The following is a 26,160-nucleotide window of genomic DNA, read 5'->3' as shown; positions in this document are numbered from 1 at the left end:
AGCAGGAGAGGGACCCATAGGTTCGGGGAGCCGTCCTGAGTGTTTGTCCCTATGTTGGACCTATATTTGCATTAAACATTTGTACCTACCATAGGCCTCTTACAGCTAAACACAATATGCTTATGACCATTCCACGGTATGATCACAGACTTAACCTTTAGAGGTACTCTCACTACATAAATAAAAATCAGTTGCAAGTCGAAAACGGGGCACACTATTCTAGTATCATAAAGTACTAGAGGGCACTATATATGTTTACCAAAAGGGAGAGAGAAAAAATCCCCATCAGTATACCCTCCTGAAGATGGAACATGAGCTGGTTCTAAACAAATGTGTTAGCTTGTGTCAATACAACTTATGTAAAGGGGAAAAATAATATATGCCATGCAAGGAGGCCTTATAACTTTCTAGCCATAGTTGATAATTGGTATACTTCTGCATGGTGGTTTTATCGCAGCAGTCCTTTTAAAATCTTACCGGTTATCAGAACAAAACAAATTGTACATAAAAACAAAATGCAGTTTCTTTGTTTTCGCATATTCTCTCTGTCTCTTGTATCTTATAACATTCGTTTTTACAGTAAGTTTTAATGTATATAAGGTGTCTACTTTATCAGGGCAATGCAATAGGTCTCACATTTGCGAGAGTTTGAGCTATTTGCATTGTAAATGACAATGCCTTTATTAATGTGTTGTAAAAACCTGTAAGTGGTGCACATAAATAAAAGTCATTGTCATTTACAATGCCAATACCTCAAACTCTCACAAATGCGAGACCTATTGCATTGCAAATGCTTGTTCTGCAATAGCTACCATGCACTGATAAGTGGCACTCTCAGACTCTGCAATGGCTTGGCTGATGCAGAGTCGTATGTAGACTCCACCCCTTTAGGATGATTAGAAATAACCTCCGCACCATCAGACTAGCAAAAGAAGATGAATCAGTACTCAAGCAGTGAGCTGAATCTAATGTGGTACCTTGTGACTTGTCAGAGGTACACTCCACAGAATGGGAAGGAGGAAGGGCAGTGAGGAGACTGCATTTATATAAGTACCCACCAGAAAGAATGTTCTTTGATGGATATTTCTAATAGCAAATTCCTCACCTTCTGAACAGATACCCAAGAAATACCCCGGAAAAGGTGGGTTCAAGGAGTGGACTTTAACAAGAAGTGATGCGGGACTGAACTGTTAAAATGTCTCACCCTGTGAACCTGTGGAAAAAGTTACTTAATTTTGGTAATTCTCTTTCTGGTAGAGACTCTATCTAACTGCAGGCTCCTCTCCTTTTGAATACTTCCCCAGGCGTCACACTGGACGTGGAAAATCTTAAGCAATCCCCCTGCATGGCAGCCTATGGCGCCGATGGCTAACTCCTACGCTGCTCTGCACCAGATGTGATATGTGCAGGTCTATATAGGCACCACCCATGCGTATTGACATCAGTTACTGTCTTGACACTTCTGCACCTGCAGACGTAGAGTATATCAAACTGATATGACCAGTACATAGATTCCTAAATTCAGATCTTTATAAGTAAAGAGATCAGTTCACGGAAATGGGAGGTGGAAGAATTGGTAAGGAATCTGCAGTTAGATAGAGTCTCTACCAGAATGAGCATTACCAAGGGTAAGTAATGTGTACATCTGATAAAGACTTCGGAAGTCAAAAACCTCACCTTTTGAATAGATGCCCAAGCAACACCTCCTAAGCGGTGAGTCCTTGACCTGGCTCGCACCAAAAATTCCTGAAGGACTGAGCGGGCAAAGTGTCCTTCGGACCTGGTTGTTCAGGCAATAATACCTCAAGAATGTAATAGAGGAAAACCCACGTCGCTGCCCGGGAGATGTCCAGAACTGTCAGCCCGAGAGCCTGTGCAGTGGTAGCTGCCTTGGTTCTGCTTAAATGAGCCAGGAGGCTGCTTTTTGGCCCGTGTATATCAGTTCTTAATGCAGAACATGATCCAGTGCAAGATAGTCTTTTTCTGTACTGCCTTGCATTTCCTTACTCCAGTGAACCAGATAAAGAGCTGATCATCCACCAGAGGATCTCGGGTATAATCGATGTAGAAACTAAGGACTCTTTTTGGATACAACTGGTGAAGTCTCTCTTCGTCCTCAGAGGAGTGCCGCTGAACATAAAATGTTGGAAAGGTGATGATCTGACCAACATGAAAGGGAGTCACTACCTTCGAAAGGAAGGAGTCTTGAGTTAGTAGAACTAGCCTATCTGGGCAGAAGGTGGTATAAGACGTGTTGACTGGACATCACCTCTAGCTCTCTCACTTGCCATGCCGAAGTTATGGTGACAAGGAATACCATCTTGAGAGTAAAGAGCAGAAGAGAACAACAGTGGAGAGGCTCAAAAGGCACACACATGAGGAATGTGAGGACTAAATTTAAGTCTCATTGGGGCATAACAAATGGAGAAGGTGGAAACATATGTAGTAACCCATTGGGGAAACGCATCACAACAGGTAAGTTACATAATGATGGCTGGTCCAGCAACCATAAAAAAGGCAGAAAGAGCCAACAGATACACTTTAAAAATGACCAAAGCAAGGCCTAGTTGGACGACGGACTACACAAACAACAGATAGTTAGGCGTGGAGTGGGTCAATCTGTTTAACAGTGCACTAGACCACAAACTTGTCCTAACAGCAGGCCTATACAGATTTTGTGAATGGATAACTGGTTGGCAGGATGACACCTACACCTTCAGGTGGAAGGTTAAAGGCACTCAAGTGTCACCACTCAATCTCCGAACATGGAGCTGTGTGTGCGTAGGCTCAGGTGCAAAAACATGCTCTGCTGCTGTTAAAAGAGATCCTCCAATCTTCATAGACTCAATCTCTGCACAACAACTAATAATGTGTTTTAACAGGGTGAAAATCACCCATAATCATATGTGTTTTACAAAAAGTATTCTTCTATAGGTAATTCAGTCCTAGACGGACATATCCCATTCTGATTCATCCCTAAATGGATCAATTAATTTCAAAACCACAATTCTTTAAAATCCCTTGTTGTATTTCATTTCAATTTTCACCATATTTACAAGGATACTCTGTTTGTGTTCCTTATACTTCCTCACTAATACCTCATGTGCATTTACTGTGTTCACCTCTGCAACGTATCTACTGTTGGTTTTTGATCAGAACAGAATTATCTTATGAAAAGCATATTTCATGAAAGCAGGTGCAATAGTCCATGATGCTAATTGTAGTTATCAGCACATCTAAATGTCATCCATCGACCACTACAGAACATGGGTTTTTGCACTAAGTGTGTGTGCCATCTGCAATATAGAGGTAGACATATGTGTATTGTCTCTGATCATCTTCTCATATACCTGCAGTCCAGGTTGTCCTGATTCTCCCTTGCTCCCCGGGAATCCATTTTGCCCTGGCTGGCCTGGGTTTCCTTTTTCTCCCTTGTAGCCTCCATTGCCAGCAGGACCACGAGCGCCTTCAGGACCCGGAGCACCTGGATATCAATATGTTGAGATTTAATGAGATATTATATCAAAATACAATGGTGTAGGTTCTTTAAGGTTGAGAGCATTGGGCTGTGCAGACCGAAGGACCTGACCAATATCCCTTAAATCTTCCAATATACTGATCATTCTTTGTGTGTTTTTGCTTAAAGACTACAATGCACATTTTCCCTTAAAACTGGCTTCAATTTCCATTAGGTGGTCTAGCTCTATGAGCCACTGTTCTCTTAATAAACAGATCTTCTCTTTTATTTTCAAACATACATTATTGAGAGTAGCACAAAGATATCCAAGCCATACATGATGGTTACCTTAGATGTACTTTTTCAGATACTTCAGTATTTCACCAACATTTAAAGAAGCAGTACTAGCCAATATTGTCTTAAACTTGTTCCTTTATAGGTTCATTCAGTAATAGGTGTTAGTTTTCAAAATGTGTACCTTTTAGGTCTAACAATCTACTGACCGCTTTAAAGATAATACATACTCCACAATTTGAAGTATTCCTCCTGCATTCCCTTTTAGTTACACCAGATTTAAACTAGAAAAGTAAATGCATGAAAATATTGATGCTTGGGTATATTCTATGCCAGCAACTACCTACTGGAACAGCAAAATCCGTGAAGGCAGGAGATGTTAAGGTAGGATGCCATAAACAAAAATTACTTCAACAAAACTATTCTACAATATTCAAAGAACCTGAATTGTACATTTGATGAGATCTTAGTAGTGGCTATGTTGACTCACATACAGGGAACAATTACGTGGTTAGTAATGCTGATCAAGCCATTTACAACATTGAAAATGGTTGAATGGTCTATAAAGTAGTTTAAATAAGAGCTTGAAGTTGTTATCTAAAAGGTTAATAGTAACTGCAAAGAGAATATGTAATTTCGACCCATATACCATACTATATATATATCCTAAACTGAGTGCGTACACTTCATTACATATCAGACTTGTGGGGTAAAACCAAACAAAACGTGAAGTGGGAATTTAAAAAACAACCTTAAAATCACATGTGTATGAAGATTATTCAGAGCTATCAGGAATAAAAAGTTTACCATACCTTTGTTGTCTCTGATGTAGACATGGCCACAAATGTATGCACAATTATAAGCATATTTCAGTTACTGTGATGACAGTATATGCTATAAGCCTTTTACAAATGAAGGCATCCATGCATTTTTAAAGAAGATTCATGATTGTTTACAGAAAAAAATTTAAATGAAATCCTTTAAAGCTCAAAGTCAGAATATAAAACAAATGTAACAAGTCAACATACTGTGACAAGTGCACAAGCAATTTTTCAAATAGGTGATTGTGGATTTACTGTGATTTGTGGTGCAAATATCATGCTCTATAAGTGAAGAGTGTATTTTTTTAAAAAACACAGGTGACTTTTTTTTAAACACATGCAGTGGAAATAGGTGAAGTTGACTGGATAAGATTCTAACCTTGAGGACCTGCGAGTATCAGAGTTCACCAATGCCCAATCAATGATGTTAGATGGAGCACAAAACAAACAGTACAAAATAAGATCACTGGTTAGTCACTGAACATTTTTAAAGGGCACACAGAATAGCAAAGTTGTAAAAGAAAAAAAACCATCTTTACAACATGTATGCAAAAAAACATACATGAAAATGTAAATATCCATTACACTGAATACAACTTCACCAGAAGACCACCATTATATTTTAAAGCCAAATCAGTGATGAGAAGGTTTTTGCTTTGCCATATTCAATGAGTTTGCAGTTCGGTCTAAGGCAGACACATAATTCCTAAGTCTATGCATATCTATCATAGTAAATGCAAAGATTACCAGGTAGGTGATAAAATGTGTTCTTATTTGCATATCAAGCAATCAAAATAGTAAAAACTGCAACAGTTATTGCTACTAAGAAAATGTTGGTTAGATTCAGGATTGATTTAGGCTTTGGCAGGACAACTGCCTTCCACCAGGGAGCTCTCAAGCCCAGGCTGGCTACCGCCCACTGTATTTAGAGATCTCCACCTGCCTGGCAGGCTATGCATCCATAGGTGCCACCACCACAGCAGGCCCTATGGATGCTCTAAAACTTTGCTGAGCAGGCGCCATATTCCATGCAGTCGCTTAGCAAACTTTTAGGTTTTAGAAAACCCAAAGCAGAAATTTGTTTTTGTAAGATAAACCAAAACAAGTAGCCTTACTCTCTTGGAGTTTTCTCCCAGGGTCTGGGTGTCATTTCTCCTTTTTTATCTCTTCTAGCCACCAGGATTTTCTGGTAGCTGGTGTGATGTATTTACATAGACAGGTCTATATTCTTCGGACTGTCATGTTTTTAAGGCTGGTGGAAACAATTTGCCCGATTTAAATATGGCTGTCTGACTGTCAGTTTGAGCATGTGATTTACAGCTCACATGCCTCGAACACACAAGCACCAACAGTACGGCCACTTAAACCAGAAAGTACAAGGAGTACAAATAACTCGTACAGATATCAGAGACTCATTCATTATTCCTGCACTAATCAAAGATGCGGCATCCATGAAAATATTGTGTGTCTTGTTTAATCAAATATTGAACAAGATAAATAGGTATTCAGTTTTATTTTTTTCAATTCCTTTTTTTACAGAGCGAACCTTATCCACCTTTCACTACAGGTTAAAGAAAACAAAAGCCAAAAATCAATTCTGCATCACTGATTTTGCTTTTCTGTAAAATATGCTAGTGTGTCACTTACTAAAGACATCATCATCTAAGAAATGTGGTGTTTAAATTCAAAGTAGTCTTATTTTAAATGAACACTTGATTTATTCTGATATTGTCAATAGCACCTAGTAACTGGGCTATGCACTGCCAAATAAGATAGAAGATGTAACTATCTAATTCAGAAGATTAGATTGTCTTTCTACTGACTACAGACCACAACATCGGGGTACCATATGGCAGACCATCATTTGACAGCTCTTGTGCTGAAATTCTGCCTTGGACCCTTATAAAGATTTATATTGCTTCTCAAACATCAATATAAACATCTAAAACTCCCATTTTCAGATATCATATCCTCTTTGAAAGCAAAATTACTTTATATGCATGATACAAAATGTGTTATTACAAAAGGGAGGGAAATAACATTAAAGCATTGGTTGCAACGAGATATATATTACATTTACAATTTGTAAACACTTTCCATCCTAACATTAAACTGAATAATGAAACAAGAGCAAAAACAGAAGGTAGTAACTGGGTGCAAGACAGAGCAAGGGAGAAGTTACAATTGTGTTTTAAGTATATGAATTTTGAAATCAAGAGGTCATTTAGTCAGATTTTTTAAAAGCAGGAAAATCAACTGAGCATAAGACAACTTATATCTGCTATGGGGCCAAATGAAAGACTACAGTCTTGTGCTATATATATATATATAAAAAAAACTGGCATTGCCACATATCCGGGATGTCAAAAGCATCCTCAAAACGCACCAATGCAAATCTTACGCTTTTCGATTTGCACATATGTGTATTAATGACCCTCTAAGCATTTCAAGACTACACGTTGCACTTCTTCATGTATCTGGTAAAGGAAAACTAGGGCTCATGAAATGTATTGTTATTTTCTAAACCAGACTGACATTAATTACTTTATCCAGATAGTTTATCAGAAATCTGGTTATGATCTTACCAAAGTGTCTCAAGTCAGCCTTTCACGTACAAAAGAGAACATTATGGCTAAAGTTGTCTGCTGTCAATGAAAACACAGTGTGAGGGAAGAGCAAGACACGTCACTCCTGCTACTGAAAAGATGCCTAACAGTCATTGAGGTTAAATGTTGATGCTACAGAGGCTTTCTTACAGGAATGGTCCTAATGCTTCTGTATTTATTTACTCCTTCATGCAAAAGTATGTATTCTGCAGCTCATATGCCTCGAGCCTGTATTTTTATGCAGTAATTACATATATATTTTTTTGTTTTATTTCCAGAAAGAAACTAATATTTTCATGCCATTTACCCCCATACAGATTGCTTGAAGGTTTGTTATTTATCCATTATCACATTTTCAGGTTCTTGGTCCTGTTGCATACTTTTCTAATGTTCGCACTGCTCAATGCATTCATCTTGTTCCAGTTCTAGTTTGTATGCATCTTTAAACTGCTCGTAAGATATTTATGTGAGTTAAGTGCTCGCCGGTGACGTGTGTGATTGGTGGTCCAGCAGTGTGACTCTTAGACAGTCCTTTTATTGATCCAACTTTGAAAAAATTATTAAGTGCTGAAACAGCAAAACCTGCAATAGCATGCACTGGTTATTATCAATATCCAGAACACATTTTGAAATGTTTCTAACAATGTGAACTTTATCTGGTGCTCAGCTGCAAATGTAAAAATCTTTGAGGGGGTTTTAAGTTGAAAAAAAAGCAGACCCCCCCCCCAAAAAAACAAGAATTAAACCACAACCTTCTCCCTTGCTCAGTCGTGGCCACTGTTTTTAAACTTTATGGTACAATTAACCTTATGTAAAAGACAGAATACACAGGGCATAACTCTTGCTCTATTATAACATGGCATAGGCCCCTGTCTAGGAGCAAGCATTCCTTTTCCGCATACTAAGAATGCATAAGAAAGCTATTACACCAAGAAAAAGTGCACACTTAAGGAAGTGATGACTACACATCGACCTGTAAAAATGAAATAGTCTTCATATCAAACTGGCTCTGTTTCAGTCTCTGCAATAGCATTTCTGAGCTTTGCTGGTATTGTGCACTTGGGAACAAAAAGTAAAAGAGATTTTGGGTATGCCAAGAAATTTCCATTTCAGAAGCCCACTGCACCTCATGTTGTCATTAGTCAATTGCGTTAAAATAAGAGTGACCTAATTCGATGGAAGACATGCACACTTTACAGAAAAATGTCCGCCATAATGGGCCCCACGCCATTGCATTTCAAACACCACAAAGATGGATTACATGCGCTAGGGTTTAGCTCCTCTTGATACATCTTTAATAAGTACAACCACCCACCAGTTACAATCTACAACTGCAATGTTGGCGGGCTAAAATAGCCGGTGTTAGTCATCAACTAGGAGGTAAGCTTATGACCTGCACTTACTGTGAATCCCTCATTTATGGGGATTAATTGCAATCCCCAATTCCTATTACGAGCAGGGTTCAGCAGGTTACCCACACCTGTCGGTGAAGGTTACAGATACGCTGATCCATTCAGTGTAGCGTGCGTGCAGCCTCAGACATCTAAGGGAATCACAAACTTGTTATCGCTTGAACTCCACTTGTCCGCTGTGGGTCGCTTATACAGTTAGCATGTAGGAGTCTGGTTCTTATCGGTATTAGCCAGATAAATGATTCCACCAACTAAGAACAACAATGCATCACCACACACAATCGAAAAAAGAGCAAGCACTCTGTCAATTCTTTTCATGCATGGGCCGGGTAAGGTTTCCCATGTTCGGTCAAGTTAAGCCGCGTGCTTCACTTCTGGAGGTGCCCTTCAGTCGATTCCTTCAAGTTTCAGCTTTGCAACCATATTTCCACTGGAAACCAAAGACTGTGATTTTCCAAAAGCTCCTCAGCATTTCATAGGAATAAGGCTGTTTGATCACCAGTCGGCATAGTTTATGGTAGCAACTATAATGGTGTCTTCAAACGTCCTGCTCTTGTTGTTAATTAGTGAAAACATTCTTAACAAATGCTTTTGCTTTGGTTCATCTTGCAGAGTTTCAAGAATTTCACCTCTACCGACAAATACGAATTAAAAGGGATGGCCGGGGGGGGCATCCCTTTTAATCATGGCTCCAGTTACGAAAATCAACAAAAAAGTAACAGTTCTGTACCATTATTCTTAGCTGAACTCATCAAGGGACTGGCCTGCTTTGCACACTCAAATTATTTCAAAGTAAATGCTCAATCAAGAACATTTATGGGGTGCTGAGAGGCTTGGGCTCAGATGGACAGTTCGCCTGAAAGCAGACAGCCAGCTCGATCCCTAGATCCAACTATGAGCTTTTTAACTGCAGCAACTTTAATATAAGCTATTAGATCTGGAATTACCATGTCTGCTGGCACCAGACTTGCCCTCCAATGGATCCTTGTTGAGAGATTTAAAAAGTACTCATTTTAATTATAGGGCCTTGAAAGAGTCCTGTATTGATATTTTTCACTGGCTCATTTGTGCGCCATCTGCCTTCCTTGGATGTCTTGCTCTCCAGAATCAAACTCTGATTCCCCTCTACCCATGGTTACCATGGGAGGCACAAAAAGTACCATTGAAAGTTGATAGGGCAGATATCGGTTGTATCGTTGCCACCACAGGGACATGTGATCAGCCTGAGGTTATCTAGAGTCTATCTAGAGTCATCAAAGTGGCCTGGCGAGCCCACATTGTTCTTGGTCTGATAAGTGCATGTATCCCATGAGGTCAGCATTCATCAACGTTTATTAGCTCTAGAATTACTACAGTTATCCAAGGAGCTGAAGGAGCAATCAAAGGAACCATAACTGATTTAATGAGCCATTCCTAATTTCACAATCTCTGTATACTTACACATGCATGGCTCAATCTTTGAGAAAAGCATATGCTACTGGCAAGATCAACCAGGTATCTATAGTGATTATTTCCCATTTAAAATTGTGTTCACCTAAGCAGAGCTGGAGCAATGAACATTTTTCTGTACTTACTTTACTTGATGTATTTGCCGTTTTTGAGGCGGTGAATCATCCTATTCTGCTGAAGTCTCTTCTTTGAGCATTTTTGGTTCTGGGTGGGATTGATTTTGATTCTCTCCTTTGGAAACATTTCTGTCTCATGGAAAGGTGTGCTTCGGCACCACAACCTGTTTACTATACTGGTCCCCAGGGCTTTGTTCTTGGTGCTTCACCTTTTTCAATGTACACTATTCAACTGTCTTATCATTTCCTCCTTGGGCTTTGATGCTTACATTGATGCCCATAATTTCCAAAGTCTCTTTTGTTCTTTTTTGTCTTTCTCTACACCCACATTTCTGATCATCTATCTACAATTGGGAAATGACTGGCAGAAAAAGTTGCTTGACTTCAGTAATGATATTTCTGATGGACAATTAATGCTCCTGCAAATGCCTCACCTTATGAATATTCTTTCAGAAACACATTTCCAGTGCTGCCTGATGGGGATAGACAGTTTTAACCCTTGTAACACCTGTGTTTTGTTGAATAAAATAAGCCTATGAACTATAGATAATGCGGCTTCAAGGTTGGTGTGAAATAATGCACTAATTCACTGATATCTAACTCTGACAGGCTGTAGGAAACTGGGATTTTGTTGCAGTACCCCTCGCCCCCACACTTTTTGCCTAGTATTTGATGCAACTTTGACTGAAGTGTACTGGCTTCCTGCTACCCAGGTCCCCAGTTACAGTGTTCTTTGCCTAAAAAGGTTATAATTACCTTCCCCAAGTGGCAAAACTTTTAGCATCCATTGTAAATCCCTAGTAAATGTTACCACTGGTACCTGGGGCCTGAGGTACTAAAGAGGGTCCCTAAGGGCAGCAGCACGAATTGTGCCAACCAAGAGACCGCTCACCAAGCACATGCAGGGCTGCTATCACAGGATGCGTGTCTTGGTGCAGACAAAAAAAACCACGGCATGTCACACATCCATATGTGTCATGTCCCCTATCACTGCATGTAATATATGTAAGCCACCCCTACAGCAGGCCTGACAGCCATTAGGAAGGGTGCTGAGTATTACATGTGCTGGTCAGTCCTATTACTTCCAGTACAAGTGACCAGGGAAGCCATTTCAAAACATGTGCTGTTGAAAACAAGCTACCCAGCTACATGATGGCTTCACTGAAAATATGGATATTTGGTATCAAACATCTCATATTGGTAAACCCACACTGATGCCAGTGTTGGATTTTCCAATACATGCAGCTTCTGGTGTGCTTGTTGACTGGTTTCTACGACCCTGCCACCCAAGACACTGTTCTGACCTCTTAGGGTGCGATCCTCTGTTCTCAGGAGGCCCAGAACAAAAGTTTGTCCGGGAAGAAGGTGTAACGTACAAGTTACTTACCTTCGGCAACGATGTATCTGGTAGAGACAATTCTAGCCGCAGATTCCTTAACGTAGAATTATCCCCAGGCGTGAGACTGGACCCGGAAAACTTTCTTTGCCCCAGCATCGCTGTGCGCCGGGGACGGTACCACGCAACTCCGCCCTGATGTCGTCCGCGGGCGTGACGTCAGCGAGGTCACAAACGCCCCACCCGGGCGCGCTGACATCAGTTTTCTTCGGAGAACGTTTCCGCGCCACAATGCGGAGCCATCACAAACAAAACTGTGGAGAGTATGAGAACAGTGTGGGAAAAACCAGTGAAACAGAAAAGAGAGAAACGAAAGGCGAGGAACAGCACCAGTTGAAAAAGTGCCAAGCACTAAGGCACAAAAGACTATAGAGGTGAAAGTTAAGCAGCAAAAGAGCAGAGCACCGCTCTGAGGAACACCGTTGCAAGCTAATGCGACATCTTCCCAGGAGGTAGAAGCATGTGAAAAAGAGCACAGCAGAAGAGAGAGAGAGAGAGAGAGAGAGAGAGAGAGAAAGAGAGAGAGAGAGAGAGAGAGAGAGAGAGAGAGACTGCAACCACCATCCACAACAGTGTAGTGCAACAAGCCCGGAACAAAGGAGGAACAGCAATTCACCCCCAGACGACACCACCAAGGAGGGCCGTATCCCCTGAAAGGAGCGAAAAGGCTGAGGTAAAGGCAAAAAAACACCCCAACTCAGAGGACTGCAAAGGAAGCAGAAACCCCAAGCAAGGAAAACGTAGAAAGGTAAGAGCAGTCCCTTACACCGGAGAAAAGGCAGGGTGGAGGGATGCAGAAGCACACATGAACCGACCATGTATCATAAGGGAAGGGGTGGAACAATCAAGCAGAACCAAGTATCCTGTCCGAGCAGAAGCGAAGCGGACACCCACAGGTGACCAGCCATCCGGAGGGAGGCGAGTCCAGAAAACCACAGGAAAGGTCCTCGCAGAACGGGGAGGAAGGGCGGGCCGTGAAGGAATCTGCGGCTAGAATCGTCTCTACCAGATGGAATATGCTACTTACCAGTATGCATCTGTTCTTGGCATGTAGAGCTGCAGATCTACACACTTTGCATAGATCGCCATCTGGTGTTGGGCCCGGATGTTTGCAGTTTGTTTTTCCTCTTGGAAAGTCTTTGGAAGTCACGAGGTTGGTGACTCCTCCCTTGGTTCGTATTGCGCATGGGCTTCGGCTCCATCCTCAGATTGTTTTTCGCCAACAGGGAAAGATGGAGCGTAGTAATAACAGTATAGAAACCCATGTGTGTTGTATCTAAATAAGATAGACTGGAACAGATACAGGTAGCCGGGGAGGCGGGTGGGCGTGTGTAGATCTGCAGCTTTACATGCCAAGAACAGATGCATACTGGTAAGTAGCATATTCCGTTCGAGGCATATGAGCTGCAGATTACACACTTTGCATAGACTATATAGCAGTTCCCAACCTTAGCGGCGACCACCGGTATCTGTTGCAGTGGTTTGAAATAGTGTTTTTAGTACAGCCTGGCCCACACTAGCTTGTTGCTTGGTTTGCACATCTACACAGTAATGTTTAGTGAAAGTGTGCGGTGTTGACCATGTAGCTGCCTTGCAGATATCATCTAATGGGATGTTCCCTAGAAAAGCCATAGAAGCCCCTATCTTTCTTGTAGAGGGGGCTTTAGGGGGAACAGATAGCGTGCGTTTTGCTTTGTGGTAGCAGATCTGTATGCATTTTACAATCCACCTAGCTATCCCTGATTTAGAGATGGGGTTGCCTTTATGAGGTGGAGAGAAAGAGACAAACAATTGCTTTGTCTTCCTGAAAGGTTGTGTTCTCTGGATATAGTAAAGCAAGGCCCTTTTAACATCCAGTGTGTGTAGAGCCCTTTCTGCAACAGTTTGAGGTTGCGCGAAAAAAAACGGTAATTCTACTGATTGGTTTAGATGAAAGGGTGAGATGACTTTGGGTAGGAATTTTGGGTTGATACGTAGGAGAACCTTGTTCGGGTGCATTTGGAGAAAAGGTTCTTGTATAGTAAGTGCTTGTATTTCACTGACCCTTCTAAGGGAGGTGATGGCTACAAGGAAAGCTGTTTTCCATGTGAGGAATTGCAGTTCGCATTTATGCAAGGGTTCAAAAGGTGGTCCCATTAGCCTTGTGAGCACTATATTTAAGTTCCACACAGGTGAGGGTGGCACTCTGGGGGGAATTATTCGTTTTAGGCCTTCCATAAAGGCTTTAATGGCAGGCACTCTGAAAAGTGATAGGTGCTGTCTGTTTTGTAAGTAAGCAGCAATTGCTGCGAGGTGTAGCCGATTAGATGTATATGCTAGGTTACATCTTTGTAGGTGTAGTAAGTAGCACATGATATGCTGTATGGATGCGTCTAGAGGGTTGATTGTGTTGTTATGGCAATAAACAACAAATCTTTTCCACTTGGCAGCGTAGCAGGCTCTAGTGGTAGGACGCCTAGCTTCTCTGATAACATTCATGCAGTCGGGGGGAAGGTTAAGGTATCCGAACTCTAGGATTTCAGGAGCCAGATCGCAAGGTTGAGCTGAGCTGAGCTGGGTCCGGGTGTCTGATCTCTCCATGGTTCTTGGTTAGGAGGCATGGTGAGAGGTGTAATTTTTGATGTGGCACTACTGAGAGTTCGAGCAACGTGGTGTACCATGGTTGTCTGGCCCATGTTGGAGCTACTAGAATGAGTGTGAGGGAGAGCTGTTGTAGCTTTCGCACCACTAATTGAATTAGTGGGAGAGGTGGAAAGGCGTATGCAAATTTGCCTGACCAGTTCATCCATATCGCATTGCCTTTGGAAATGGGTGTGGGTATCTGGCGGTGAAGCTTGGGCATTTTTTGTTTTCGTGGGTGGCGAATAGGTCTATTTGTGGATGCCCCCACATTTGAAAGAACGGGTGAAGAACTTGCGGGTGAAGTTCCCACTCGTGGATCTGCTGCGTCTGTCTGCTGAGCAGATCTGCCATGGTGTTCTGGACTCCTGGGACATGTTGGGCTAGGAGAAAGATTTTGTGTGGAATTGCCCATCTCCATATGCTCTGTGCTAGTTGAGAGAGCTGTGGAGAGTGTGTGCCGCCTTGTTTTTGGATGTAGTACATGGCGGTCATGTTGTCCGTGCGGATAAGGACTGCCTTGCCTAAAATCTGTGTGTGAAAGGATTTTAGGTCTAGAAAGATTGCCAGTAGCTCCAGATGATTGATGTGGAGTAACTTTTGTTGCGGCGTCCATGTGCCTTGCACTGTGAGGTGTAGAAAATGAGCTCCCCAGCCGGAGAGCGATGCGTCTGTTGTCAGGATTATTTATGGAACCGGGTCCAGGAACGGTCGACCTCTGGAAAGATTTGTGGTGTTCCACCACTGCAGAGAGCGATGGGTGCGACCGTCTACCAACACCAGATCTGTCAGTTGCCCCTGAGCCTGGTTCCATTGGCGCACTAAGCACTCTTTGTGAGAAAGTGCCATCTTTCTTGCATGGTATGCCCCCACTTTTTGCTAAATTGCTGAATGTACTTCGATTGAGTGTACCCTGGGTTCCTGCCAATCAGGTGCCCAGGGCCTATGTTCCTTCCTTAAACCACACAAACCCCAAATTGGCAAACCCTAGCTACATGTCAGCCCCTAGTAAATGGTACCCTAGGTACCCAGGGCCTTGTGACCAGGGAAGGCCTCTAAGGGCTGCAGCACTCATTGTGCCACCCTCAGAGGCCCTGTACCCTTACACACACACACTGCCCTTGCAGGCTGAGTGTCTGGGTGCAGGACAAAACAAAGAGTCGACATGGCACACATCACTGTGTACCATGCCCATCACCTACACTGCCAAGGCATATGTCAGCCACCCCTCTAGCTGGGTGCATTACGCCTATGGTGTGGGCACAGGAGCAGGAGCCCTGTGCCCCTACAGTACCCAGGTCCATTCCTGGGCACCGTAAGTGCAGTGCTGTCATTTAAGAATACATGGTGCTGAGAGCTTGTCAAACACGAGCTCCACAGCACCATATTGGCAACACTGAAGCCTGGGAAGTTTGGTATCAAACTTCTCAGCACATTGAACCCACACTGATGCCAGTGTAGGATTTAATGTACTAAGCGCCCCAGAGGGCATCTTAGAAGATGCCCCCTTACAGCTAACTTGCAATCCACGTCTGCTCTGAGGCTGCCCAGGCTGCCACACAGCAGACACGTTGCTGGACCCCTGGGTGGGAGAGCCCCTGCTCTCCCGGGCCTGCAACAATGCACATCCTGGGTGAGGTGAGAAATCTCCTCCCCCAGGATGAGCAAAGGGAAGCTTCAAAGGCATGCCGCCAGTTGGAGTTTCCCCAGGCCACTGCAACCCCCCACTCTGGCGGGAAGCTTGGCCGGAAACCCCATACAAGGACAGGGGATGTGCCAGCCTGCCCACCCCACCCCTCAGGTGGGGGAGGCGAGGTGAAGCACATCTCCGGGCTCTCGCCATCTTGAAGATAGGAGGCCCTACCCTATCAGGATTAGGCTACTGCCCCCTCCCACAGGAGAGAGGCAGGATAGGGGGTGTACCCACCCCAGGACAAGGACCCATTGGTCCCTGGCCTTCACCTACCTGTAACGCCCCTAAATCTAGTATTTAGGGGCCCCCTGAACCTTCCTTCCTCAGATTCCAGATAGAAAAACGACAAGAAGAGCAAGAAGAAAAAAGACCTGCCCTGCAGCTGCTAAAAAGAGAAGAAGACACCAACTGCTTTGGCCCCAGCCCTACCGGCCTGTCGACTCTCGAACCTGCACCAGCGCGGCATCCCACGTGGCCAGCAACCTCACCAACCCCGGAGGACCTGGCTACCTTTTAGCTCTAAGCCCCTGGGACTCCCACGAGTAGAGGCTCTACTCAAGAAACCTACTTGCTATCCCTGGCACCAGCCCGGGACCGCGGACCCAACACACTCGGCACCAGCCAAGCCTGGCCAGTGCCGGAGTGGACAAAGACCCAGAGGACGACCCCACGGCGACTGTGACCCAGAGTCCGGCACCCAAGGACCCCCCTCGACATCCCGGAAGAAGCCTGCAGCCTCAGAACCAAGTGCCACCCCAGCCGCGATCAACCAGAGGGTAAGATTCCCGACGTCAAAAGGCACCCCTGCACCCGGCGCCCTGCGACCCCCTGTGCCCAATCCCGGGGTACCCACCTAACCTACAACTACCCAACTTACCTCTCGAAGTGGTGGTGGCACCTGAAACATCCTCGTCCCCGAGCCTGCAGCCTCTTTCCAAACCGGAACATTCCCATTGATTTCCATTGAGCGCCCTAAGGCTCAAAAGCACCCTGCACCCAGCCGCCCGAGTGGCCCTGGCAGTGCCCTCTCTACACTAACCTACTTCCCCACTTGCCCTGAGTAAGTGACCAGGAGCCCAGCTCCCACAGCCGCGTGGCTTGCCAGACAGCAGCCACCAACCAAGGCCCCCCTATCCCTCATAGGATAACATTGGGCCCAACTCTCTCTGCACCCGGCCGTCCTGAAACCGCTGAGGGTGAACCAACTGTACCTACCTGACACTGGGGGACCCCTGAGTCCATGCCCGGAATTTCAACACTACCAGTCGAGTACTTACCCTTAAACCGCTAACTTCATTTTCCTCATAGGGTAACATTGACTGGCTTTTTCTTCAAAAATCTTCTAAGTGTGAACTTTTCAAAACTGCAAAAATTCACCAAAAATCAGCCAAGTGACAAAAACGAATTTACTCACCTGCTCCTAGGTGAGCTCCCAGTGCTGGATCTTGGTGCCCAGCCCTGACTCTGAAAAGTGTTCACAACTATACTTACTTCTAACTCATTTTTCTCCCATAGGAAACCATTGTCTGCTTTTCTGTGAAATTTCTTCTAAGTGTCTACTTTTGCAAATTTGAAATATTCTTTTAAAATCGTACCATTTCTGCAAACGAAATTACTTACCTGCATTTGATAAGGACCCCAGTCCTGGGTCTAGGCACCCAGTCCTGGATTACTAAAGTAACGATAAAGTACTCTACCTGCAATTTGAATTTCTTGCCATAGAGATCCATTGAATGTTTTCTGTGAAATATTTTCTAAGTGCTAACTTTTGAAATAGCTAAATATTATTTAAAAATCATTACAGTTATTAAGTCGACTTTCATCACTTGATTCTGAATACTGACCCCAGGCTGGTTCTAGGATCCAGACCTGGAATTCCAAAAGTAATCTGAAAAGTAATTTATTACAAATAACCTGAATTTACCATTGAGCTCAATGCATTGTTATGTTTAGGAAATAGGATTGTTTATTGCAACCAACTGTGACTGTTTACACAAATTTATTGCTTGAAACAAAAGTATTTATATTCAACCTCTCATTCTGAGAAAGTATATTTTTACCCCCTTGTGGTTCTAAAAATAAAACAAGCATATATTTTATATATACAAATCATTGGCCTAGAGTTCAGTTATTGAGTGTGTGAAACCATTTGCTGACTGAGTGTGTACAATAAATGCTTTACACTGTCCTCTGGTACTGCCTTACTGCTCGACCAAGCTACCACTTTTGAGAGTAAGGTCATACCTAACTTTGACCTCTATCAGCCTCTGGGGGACTGTGGACTCTGTACACCCTGTACCTCTAAGGGAACAGTATATACAGAGCCACTTTCTCACATTGGTGGATCAGCGGTGGGATACAAACTTGCATTTGTTGGACTACTTGGTTACCATCTGATCACACGACAGAACTCTTAAAAATTGCCTTTAGAATTCTGATTGGTTTTTCCAAAATTACTAAAAGTCTTGCTAGGGCCTTGCTTAAGTCCCATTAGAATTTTAGAAAAATAAAAGTCACTATAGTCAGGGTAGAGGGTTAGAACTGTCAGGTTAGAATGTCTCAAACAAACCCAGCTATTAGTGATAATAATAACATGGACCTGGTGGAGGAGCTCGACCTCACACCTTACTTACACTTGTCTTTCAAGGAATTGAGGTCCTTATGTAAACTCAAAAATTTACAAATGGGTCAGCATCCATCCAAACAAGGGCTCCAGGAGCTCCTGGCTGAGTATGCTAAAGACCACCCATCTGAACATGGTGATGGCCAGTCAGATGAGGAAAGGGAAACAGGGGAGGAGGACAGCAACCTCCCCATACTATTCCCTAGGGAGGAGATGGCACCCATACCCTCCAACTCAAGACATAGCATCTGGGCACCTAGAGACCACACAGGTGGCTCTGGTCCCAGAGACAACACTGGGGGACCCCCCAGTGAAGAGGACAGCCTTGTGAGGCTGGCCAAAAGAATAGATCTAGAGTCCAGGCTCCTGGCTCTAGAAAAGGAAAGGAGAGAGATGGGTTTAGCACCCATCAATGGTGGCAGCAATAATAAAAACAAGGATAGGGAGGAAACTTCTGACCTTAAAATCCCCAAAGGGATTGTCCCTAAATTTGAGGAAGGTGATGATATCACCAAATGGTTCACAGCCTTTGAGAGGGCTTGTGATATCAGGAAAGTAAAGAAACCTCTCTGGGGGGCACTCCTGTGGGAACTGTTCTCTGGTAACTGCAGGGACAGGCTTCTGACTCTCTCTGGGCCAGAAGCAGGATCCTATGACCTCATGAAGAAAGCTCTGATTGAGGGATTCGGATTCACCACTGAGGAGTATAGAATTAGATTCAGGGGGGCTCACAAAACCCAGACCCAGTCCTGGATTGATTTTGTAGATTTCTCAGTGAAGACACTGGATGGTTGGTTAGCTGGACATGGTGTGCAGGATTTTACTGGATTGTACAATTTATTCATGAAGGAACATATTTTGAGTAACTGCACAAATGAAAAGTTGCATCAGCATTTGGTAGACCTAGGTCTAATTTCTCCCCAAGAATTGGGAAAGAAGGCAGACCACTGGGTCAAGACTAGGGTGACCAAGACAACCACTGGGGGTGACCAAAAGAAGGTGGTCACAAAACCTCCCCAGGGGAAAGGTGGTGAGAATCCCCAAGATAAAAAGTCTGAGTCTTCCAAAGGGCCCCAAAAACCTGTTCAGGTGGGTGGGACCCAAACTACTCCCTATGTGCCCCAACCATATAGGGGGAAGAACTTTGATCCCTTAAAGGCCTGGTGTAATACCTGTAAGAAGCAGGGACATCTAACTGTATCTTGCCCCCTAAACAAAGCCCCTAAGGCACCCAGTACAGCCACTCCTGGGGCAGCAAGTATACAAATGGGATCAGAGGTGTACCCTGAGCAAATCTGGGAACACACTGAAGCAAGTTTAGTCTCCTTGGGAGAAGTGGAGTTTGCCACTGTGGCTGTGTGGCCCCCCAACTTAAAGAAATACTTACAGTACCCCTGGGTAAATGGAACTAGGGTAGAAGCTCTGAGGGATACAGGTGCCAGTGTCACTATGGTGAAAGACACACTGGTTTCCCCTGAGCAATACTTGATTGGGAAGTCTTACCCAGTCACCAACGCTGACAGTGTCACCACTAGTCATCCCATGGCCATGGTAACATTAGGCTGGGGGGGAGTTACTGGCCTGAAACAGGTAGTGGTCTCTCCAAAGTTGCCAGCTGCATGCCTGCTTGGAAATGATCTGGAAACCTCAGCCTGGGCTGAAGTTGAGTTAAAGGCCCATGCAGCCATGCTGGGCATCCCTGAATTGGTGTGTGTGCAAACCAGAGCACAGAGCAAGAGGAAGGGTGAAAAAGTAGGTTTGGAGCCTGGAATAATGGCCCAACCAACCAAGAGGAAGGGCAAGGAGACTGGGGGACCAGCTTCTGTACAGCCAAACACTCAGAACCCCTCTCCCCCTGGAGAGGATGTAGATACCCCTGAGGGAACTGAGTCCATGGAGCTTGACCCTTACCAGGTTGAACTCTTGGGCCCAGGGGGACCCTCTAGGGAAGAGCTGTGCCAGGGCCAGCGAGACTGTCCCACTCTTGAAAACCTGAGACAACAAGCTGCTTCAGAAGCCAGGGGAGATGTCAGTGGTACCCACAGAGCTTATTGGGAAGAGGGATTACTGTATGCTGAGGCAAGAGACCCCACTCCTGGAGCCACCAGGAGGGTGGTAGTGCCACAGAAGTACAGGGAGTTCCTCCTAACTTTGGCTCATGACATCCCCCTAGCTGGACATCTGGGGCAATCCAAAACTTGGGAAAGGTTAGTAAGTCACTTTTACTGGCCCCAGATGCACCAAAAGGTGAAGGAGTTTGTCAGCTCCTGTGTTACCTGTCAGGCCAGTGGCAAGACAGGTGGCCACCCAAAGGCCCCCCTCATTCCACTACCAGTGGTGGGGGTCCCCTTTGAAAGGGTAGGTGTGGACATTGTGGGTCCACTTGAACCTCCCACAGCCTCAGGGAACAAATTCATTCTAGTAGTAGTGGATCATGCTACTAGGTACCCTGAAGCAATTCCACTTAGGACTACTACAGCTCCTGCAGTAGCCAAGGCCCTCCTGGGTGTCTTCACCAGGGTGGGTTTTCCTAAGGAGGTGGTTTCAGACAGAGGTTCCAACTTCATGTCTGCTTACCTAACACACATGTGGAAAGAGTGTGGAGTGCAGTACAAGTTTACTACACCCTACCACCCACAAACCAATGGCCTTGTTGAGAGGTTCAACAAGACATTGAAGGGTATGATCATGGGACTCCCTGAGAAACTCAAAAGGAGGTGGGATGTCCTGTTACCATGCTTGCTTTTCGCTTACAGGGAAGTGCCACAGAAGGGAGTAGGTTTCTCACCCTTTGAACTTCTGTTTGGTCATCCTGTAAGGGGACCACTATGTCTTGTAAAAGAGGGCTGGGAGAGGCCTCTTCAGGAACCCAAACAAGACATAGTGGACTATGTGCTTGGCCTAAGGTCCAGAATGGCTGAGTATATGGAAAAGGCATCCAAGAACCTTGAGGCCAGCCAGGAGCTCCAGAAGCACTGGTATGACCAAAAAGCTGCACTGGTTGAATTTCAACCAGGGCAACAGGTGTGGGTTTTGGAGCCAGTGGCACCAAGGGCTCTCCAAGACAAATGGAGTGGCCCTTACCCTATCCTAGAGAGAAAGAGTGAGGTCACCTATCTAGTTGACCTGGGCACTAGCAGGACACCCAAAAGGGTCATCCATGTGAACCGCCTTAAACTCTACAATGATAGGGCTGACATCACCATGCTGATGGTGACTGATGAAGAACAGGAAGCAGAGAGTGAGCCACTCCCTGACCTCCTATCCTACAGCCCAAAAGATGGGTCAGTAGATGGTGTGATTTTCTCAGACACCCTCTCTGCCCAACAGCAGACTGACTGCAAGCAAGTCTTGCAACAATATGCTAGCCTCTTTTCCCTGACCCCTGGTCTGACAAGCTGGTGTACCCATGATGTGGACACTGGTGACAGTGCACCTGTCAAGAACAAAATCTATCGACAGTCAGATCAAGTCAAGGAAAGCATCAAAGCTGAGGTCAGCAAGATGCTGGAGTTAGGGGTCATTGAGCCTTCAGAGAGCCCCTGGGCTAGCCCAGTGGTTCTGGTCCCCAAACCTCATCAACAGGGTGAAAAGAGAGAGATGAGGTTCTGTGTGGACTATAGAGGGCTCAACTCTGTCACCAAGACAGATGCTCACCCTATCCCAAGAGCAGATGAACTGATAGACAAATTGGGGGCTGCCAAATTTCTCAGTACCTTTGACTTAACTGCAGGGTACTGGCAGATTGGCATGGCCCCAGGAGCAAAAGAAAAGACAGCATTCTCCACCCCTGATGGGCATTATCAGTTTACTGTGATGCCCTTTGGGTTAAAGAATGCCCCTGCCACCTTCCAGAGGTTGGTGAACCATGTCCTGGCTGGGTTGGAGTCCTTTAGTGCAGCTTATCTTGATGATATTGCTGTCTTTAGCTCCACCTGGCAGGATCACCTGATCCACCTTGGGAAGGTTTTAGAGGCTCTGCAGAGTGCAGGTCTCACTATCAAGGCATCCAAATGCCAGATAGGGCAGGGCACTGTGGTGTACTTGGGCCACCTTGTAGGTGGAGGCCAGGTACAGCCCTTACAACCCAACATCCAGGCCATCATGGACTGGATAGCTCCAACAACCCAGACCCAAGTCAGGGCATTCCTTGGCTTGACTGGGTACTACAGGAGGTTTGTGAAGGGGTATGGGTCCATTGTGACCCCCCTCACAGAACTCACCTCCAAGAAAATGCCCAAGAAAGTTAACTGGACAGTTAGTTGTCAAAAGGCTTTTGACACCCTAAAAGAAGCAATGTGCTCAGCACCAATTCTAAAAGCTCCAGATTATGCCAAGCAGTTCATAGTGCAGACTGATGCCTCTGAGCTAGGGATAGGAGCGGTCCTATCCCAGACCAATGATGAAGGCCAAGACCAACCTGTTGCTTTTATAAGCAGAAGACTACTCCCTAGAGAGCAGCGTTGGAGTGCCATTGAGAGGGAGGCCTTTGCTGTGGTTTGGTCCCTGAAGAAGCTGAGGCCATACTTGTTTGGCACTCACTTCCTAGTTCAAACTGACCACAGACCTCTCAGATGGCTAATGCAGATGAAAGGGGAAAATCCAAAACTACTGAGGTGGTCCATCTCCCTACAGGGAATGGACTTTGAAGTGGAACACAGACCAGGGACTGCCCATGCCAATGCAGATGGACTTTCCAGGTTCTTTCACTTAGACAATGAAGACTCCATAGGACAAGGTTAGTCTCATCACCTTTCGTTTGGGGGGGGTTGTGTGAGAAAGTGCCATCTTTCTTGCATGGTATGCCCCCACTTTTTGCTAAATTGCTGAATGTACTTCGATTGAGTGTACCCTGGGTTCCTGCCAATCAGGTGCCCAGGGCCTATGTTCCTTCCTTAAACCACACAAACCCCAAATTGGCAAACCCTAGCTACATGTCAGCCCCTAGTAAATGGTACCCTAGGTACCCAGGGCCTTGTGACCAGGGAAGGCCTCTAAGGGCTGCAGCACTCATTGTGCCACCCTCAGAGGCCCTGTACCCTTACACACACACACTGCCCTTGCAGGCTGAGTGTCTGGGTGCAGGACAAAACAAAGAGTCGACATGGCACACATCACTGTGTACCATGCCCATCACCTACACTGCCAAGGCATATGTCAGCCACCCCTCTAGCTGGGTGCATTACGCCTATGGTGTGGGCACAGGAGCAGGAGCCCTGTGCCCCTACAGTACCCAGGTCCATTCCTGGGCACTGTAAGTGCAGTGCTGTCATTTAAGAATACATGGTGCTGAGAGCTTGTCAAACACGAGCTCCACAGCACCATATTGGCAACACTGAAGCCTGGGAAGTTTGGTATCAAACTTCTCAGCACATTGAACCCACACTGATGCCAGTGTAGGATTTAATGTACTAAGCGCCCCAGAGGGCATCTTAGAAGATGCCCCCTTACAGCTAACTTGCAATCCACGTCTGCTCTGAGGCTGCCCAGGCTGCCACACAGCAGACACGTTGCTGGACCCCTGGGTGGGAGAGCCCCTGCTCTCCCGGGCCTGCAACAATGCACATCCTGGGTGAGGTGAGAAATCTCCTCCCCCAGGATGAGCAAAGGGAAGCTTCAAAGGCATGCCGCCAGTTGGAGTTTCCCCAGGCCACTGCAACCCCCCACTCTGGCGGGAAGCTTGGCCGGAAACCCCATACAAGGACAGGGGATGTGCCAGCCTGCCCACCCCACCCCTCAGGTGGGGGAGGCGAGGTGAAGCACATCTCCGGGCTCTCGCCATCTTGAAGATAGGAGGCCCTACCCTATCAGGATTAGGCTACTGCCCCCTCCCACAGGAGAGAGGCAGGATAGGGGGTGTACCCACCCCAGGACAAGGACCCATTGGTCCCTGGCCTTCACCTACCTGTAACGCCCCTAAATCTAGTATTTAGGGCCCCCCTGAACCTTCCTTCCTCAGATTCCAGATAGAAAAACGACAAGAAGAGCAAGAAGAAAAAAGACCTGCCCTGCAGCTGCTAAAAAGAGAAGAAGACACCAACTGCTTTGGCCCCAGCCCTACCGGCCTGTCGACTCTCGAACCTGCACCAGCGCGGCATCCCACGTGGCCAGCAACCTCACCAACCCCGGAGGACCTGGCTACCTTTTAGCTCTAAGCCCCTGGGACTCCCACGAGTAGAGGCTCTACTCAAGAAACCTACTTGCTATCCCTGGCACCAGCCCGGGACCGCGGACCCAACACACTCGGCACCAGCCAAGCCTGGCCAGTGCCGGAGTGGACAAAGACCCAGAGGACGACCCCACGGCGACTGTGACCCAGAGTCCGGCACCCAAGGACCCCCCTCGACATCCCGGAAGAAGCCTGCAGCCTCAGAACCAAGTGCCACCCCAGCCGCGATCAACCAGAGGGTAAGATTCCCGACGTCAAAAGGCACCCCTGCACCCGGCGCCCTGCGACCCCCTGTGCCCAATCCCGGGGTACCCACCTAACCTACAACTACCCAACTTACCTCTCGAAGTGGTGGTGGCACCTGAAACATCCTCGTCCCCGAGCCTGCAGCCTCTTTCCAAACCGGAACATTCCCATTGATTTCCATTGAGCGCCCTAAGGCTCAAAAGCACCCTGCACCCAGCCGCCCGAGTGGCCCTGGCAGTGCCCTCTCTACACTAACCTACTTCCCCACTTGCCCTGAGTAAGTGACCAGGAGCCCAGCTCCCACAGCCGCGTGGCTTGCCAGACAGCAGCCACCAACCAAGGCCCCCCTATCCCTCATAGGATAACATTGGGCCCAACTCTCTCTGCACCCGGCCGTCCTGAAACCGCTGAGGGTGAACCAACTGTACCTACCTGACACTGGGGGACCCCTGAGTCCATGCCCGGAATTTCAACACTACCAGTCGAGTACTTACCCTTAAACCGCTAACTTCATTTTCCTCATAGGGTAACATTGACTGGCTTTTTCTTCAAAAATCTTCTAAGTGTGAACTTTTCAAAACTGCAAAAATTCACCAAAAATCAGCCAAGTGACAAAAACGAATTTACTCACCTGCTCCTAGGTGAGCTCCCAGTGCTGGATCTTGGTGCCCAGCCCTGACTCTGAAAAGTGTTCACAACTATACTTACTTCTAACTCATTTTTCTCCCATAGGAAACCATTGTCTGCTTTTCTGTGAAATTTCTTCTAAGTGTCTACTTTTGCAAATTTGAAATATTCTTTTAAAATCGTACCATTTCTGCAAACGAAATTACTTACCTGCATTTGATAAGGACCCCAGTCCTGGGTCTAGGCACCCAGTCCTGGATTACTAAAGTAACGATAAAGTACTCTACCTGCAATTTGAATTTCTTGCCATAGAGATCCATTGAATGTTTTCTGTGAAATATTTTCTAAGTGCTAACTTTTGAAATAGCTAAATATTATTTAAAAATCATTACAGTTATTAAGTCGACTTTCATCACTTGATTCTGAATACTGACCCCAGGCTGGTTCTAGGATCCAGACCTGGAATTCCAAAAGTAATCTGAAAAGTAATTTATTACAAATAACCTGAATTTACCATTGAGCTCAATGCATTGTTATGTTTAGGAAATAGGATTGTTTATTGCAACCAACTGTGACTGTTTACACAAATTTATTGCTTGAAACAAAAGTATTTATATTCAACCTCTCATTCT

General features: G+C 45.4%; 1 protein-coding gene across 1 annotated transcript in view; it reads right to left on the bottom strand.

Annotated features, from left to right (window-relative positions):
- The window catches only part of COL4A5 (collagen type IV alpha 5 chain), a 589,146-nt gene that overhangs the window by 119,567 nt on the left and 443,419 nt on the right, over window positions 1-26,160 (bottom strand). The window contains exon 42 of the mRNA XM_085608164.1: window positions 3,351-3,484. Within this exon, the coding sequence (XP_085464290.1) occupies window positions 3,351-3,484 (134 nt within the window). The remainder of the gene's footprint in view (window positions 1-3,350; window positions 3,485-26,160) is intronic.

Source organism: Triturus cristatus, chromosome 5_2 (assembly GCF_964204655.1).
Source record: "Triturus cristatus chromosome 5_2, aTriCri1.1, whole genome shotgun sequence".
Lineage (NCBI taxonomy): Eukaryota > Metazoa > Chordata > Amphibia > Caudata > Salamandridae > Triturus > Triturus cristatus.
This window is presented reverse-complemented; position numbering and strand designations above follow the sequence as displayed.